The sequence below is a fragment of the Mercenaria mercenaria genome, chromosome 5 (genome assembly GCF_021730395.1).
Source record: "Mercenaria mercenaria strain notata chromosome 5, MADL_Memer_1, whole genome shotgun sequence".
NCBI classification, from domain to species: domain Eukaryota; kingdom Metazoa; phylum Mollusca; class Bivalvia; order Venerida; family Veneridae; genus Mercenaria; species Mercenaria mercenaria.
Window position 1 is genome coordinate 24,853,068 of NC_069365.1, and position 3,730 is coordinate 24,856,797.

At 31.9% G+C, this 3,730-nt stretch overlaps 1 protein-coding gene across 1 annotated transcript; it reads right to left on the reverse strand.

The window, feature by feature from the left end:
- On the reverse strand, positions 1-3,312 carry LOC123556683 (C-C chemokine receptor type 1-like). The gene is made up of 2 exons (XM_045347592.2): positions 1,899-3,312; positions 1-454 (listed from the first exon to the last, which is right to left on the reverse strand). Exons 1-2 carry the CDS (start codon positions 2,942-2,944, stop codon positions 331-333), a joined length of 1,170 nt encoding a protein of 389 aa, XP_045203527.2. The 5' UTR covers positions 2,945-3,312; the 3' UTR covers positions 1-330.
- Positions 3,313-3,730: the final 418 nt, after the last annotated feature.

Genomic DNA, 3,730 nt, shown 5'->3' on the forward strand with positions numbered 1-3,730 from the left:
TCTTCTTCATTTGTAATATTTCGTACAATGTGAAAATCTTAACAAAACATAACATCATTTATTTCTGCAAATGTAGCTCTGAAATTATTGACTAGAAATAATCTCATTAATAAAAACTACGTTTTACTACGAGTTGTAGCTTTCGACTTCTATATAGGAAGTTTCGCAAGCTGTCTCAGTGTTTATTGAATATCATCACAGAACTTGTAGACAATTGGCAGAACACAGTTAAAACACCACCACAAGACCATTAACTATTCAAAATACTATCACACTCGAGAATGTTGGTGTGTTAAGACAGACCATCAATATCTGTATATTCCTATATTTTTAGATACGATTTTCTTCAGAAACGGAGTTATCTAAACCAACACTTGTAGACATCACTGATGACGCTAGCCTTCGACCGCTGCTACCTTGTCGCTGTGTGGAGTAGACTCTCATCATACGTAAACTGTAACAAACAATATAAAGTATATAATATACGAATTTATCAACATGTATAATGTCATATTAACAGTCATTATGCATTTCGCATAGAAAGTAAAATCATTTAATATCGAAAAAAAAAAAACTTTGAAGAACTGATATTAAATGTAGTTACATGCATATATCAGTACATACACATGTACTTCTACATTACTTGTAAGTTTGGTATTAACTGGACAATTCATCCATTACATGTATTTATTGTATTTGTCTCTTGTCTACGCTTTTCAACATTTTTAAAGTCCTACTTCAATACAGAGGTTTGCTCTTTTAACCTATGATTAATATTATTGTCATTTGATCCTTTGAAATTATCATGTATGTTTTCTTTGAATTTCAAGAAACAATTATTAGTAATAAACCCATTTTTAAACACAGGCTCATTGATATACAATTAGTTAGACAACCGCAACATATCGCCAGGTAGCCCAGCAAAATATACACAAAGTGAAAGCAGGTGTTTACCATTTCAAAATAATGGGTATTTGAGTTTACATAACATACACGAAAGTATATATAAATGAAAATCTTAGATGTGCTTATCGCTTCTGTCACATGCTCTTTCATTTTGTAAAAATCTGGTAATATTAATTCCAGAAGTACATTTTTTCCGATATTCCAACAGGCTTTTCCCTGAATGTTAACGTGTATGAAAGGAACATTTGTCGCGCCTTTAGGGCATCAAAAGTAATAACACAATGTAAATGAATGAGTTTTTCTGAGCAGGTTAAACAAAAACACATTACCTTCGCAATACTCATTGCCTAATAGAACTATGTACAATCTTACAGCACAAATATGTCAAGACCTAATATTACAATCTAAACAAAAATGACTGTTTACATTTGAGATTCGACATTTCATAAAAACGAAATGTATTTGTTTCTTGGTATTTCATATTTATCTTGTGCACTGTTATTCTCAATTTTGTCAACGTTCAAATAATCTAATAGTGCATTTAAGTCTCTGTGTTCACTTGCAACGTTGAAGATAATGTTTACTAACAATGTGCTTAATGCATAGAGCGTTTTTTATATATCATGTCAAATACTATTAGAAGTATCATGCAATATTAAAATATGAACCTGTGTCATAGTTTTGATTAATGCTTGTTTATTTTAGTAAAGTAGTAAGAAAATGAATAGTAACTAATATCTTACATTCTAGTAAGCGCCTATGATAACAATTACATTTCAGACATAGTTCGTCTTTGTTTTCACATCTATAATCTTCTTAGGTAAGAATAGAAAAATATATGGTACAGAAATTTCCGTCACATGCATCTATGCTTATAGCTGATGGTTTCTCTTGCTTTGTTATCAGTTTAGGGTAAATCCTGTTTAACATACATACAGAAATGCTTAGGCCTATTGATGAAATGGGAAGAAATAAAAAAAAACTCTAAATACCTTCGACGGCAGTGTAGCAAAGCTTTCAGTTCTTTATAAAATCTGTCGTTCATAGCAGTATATAGGTAGAAATTTATGCAGGAGTTAGAATACTGAAATAGGTAGGTGATACTCCATGCCAGATCCATTCGTGAAATTGCTGGACAGTTGTTGTTGCTTTCATACTCGGGTAACAGGTATGTGTCCAATATAAAATATATAGAGATCGGCGCTGTGGCAATTAAGAAATAAAATGTACATACGACTAACATTTTTGTCATTTTGACACTAAAACGGCTAGTTCGTCTATAAACGGATTTATGCATCATAGAGACTCGGTTCCGTTGTACTTTTCTGAGGACTTTCACCAGTAGAATGTTACATACCAGCATAATCATGAAAGGAATAACGCTGAGAACAGAAAAGTCAATATATATAAACACATTCTCGTCGAAATAATAGAAGCCAGGATTGAGGGAACTACAGTCACCCTCCGTGAAGTCGTTAATACCATTTGTAAAAAAGAAATGTCCATTGACTAAAATTAAAATAAACAAAGTTACAAGGAGTTCGATTATCACTTTCCTGTAGCTATATATCCTTCTGTATTTCATTGGAAAATAAACTTTAATAAGTCTTTCTACTGTGACACCGACAAGAATCCACGAAGAGTATTGCATCGTCATATACAGAAAGAAATAATACAGTTTGCAGTTGGCATTACTCGCCGTTTTGAGATCATAGTCGAACACATAGAGAATCCAGTACCGAGGCAGCCCCGTACATAAGACAACAATATCACTTATTGCCAGACAGAGAAGAAACGTCAATGTGGGTTGTTTCCTAAATCCAAGTCTTTTGATAACTATGATTGTCAAACAGTTTCCAGTCAATCCAATTAAAATCAAAATTGGTGGAAATATTTTCCAGAGATACTCCGACACAACAGCCTCCGTTTCGTTTCCACACTCTGCCTCTTTATTGACATCCGTAGTCATATTTTCCGTGACATTCCATGGCAGGCACAATGTTACGTTCATTGCTTTGCCGTCTGTAAAGTTCCACATTTATTTAATTTTAATACACGCATGAAATATAAGTTTCTGTTAGCTTTGATAAGACGTTGATTAAGACGTTCCTATTTCATATAGGTGATATAAGATCAACCTAGTTATACAATTTACGACAGATATCAAATTATTTATAGAAGAAACATTATTCTAAAGATTCTCGCAAATTTTTCTTTTAATTTAAGATTTAATATAAATTTCTTTATCGTCACATTTATCCGTTAACTTCAGTTTTTTTTTTCAAACTAATTTTGTATTTTTGTCTAAACTCTGTTCAGGCATCAGTTACTCCAATAAATAATAATATAAAATACCGAATGCTCTACAATAGACGGTCTTTCTCTACTTGTGTTAAACTATCATGTGTGCAATCACAAGTATCAATAGTGCATATAGATTGGTTATTAATCTAACGAATCAGGAAACGATCTAGCCAATGCTCATTATCTAATCAGAATGATTTCAAAGTTTATTTAGTTAAAAAATGCACTGTACTACTTCAGATCTGATAAATCACGATTTTATCAAAGTAGTTAGTTTTGTATTCAGCTATAAATCCCCTACCACTATGTCAGGAAAGGTTGCATAAATCATATTGATCTGCATTCGTTCTGACAGAATTTCTTAAACACTACAAATATAATGAGAAAGAAAGATCTGAATCGGTTTACATTTTCACTCAACTTTCTTTGATAGTAAAATGAATTTCACTATCATTTTAAATCAGATACGAATTATTTACCGAAAATGATGGTGCTAGTTTCATTACTTAATTGCAGATGA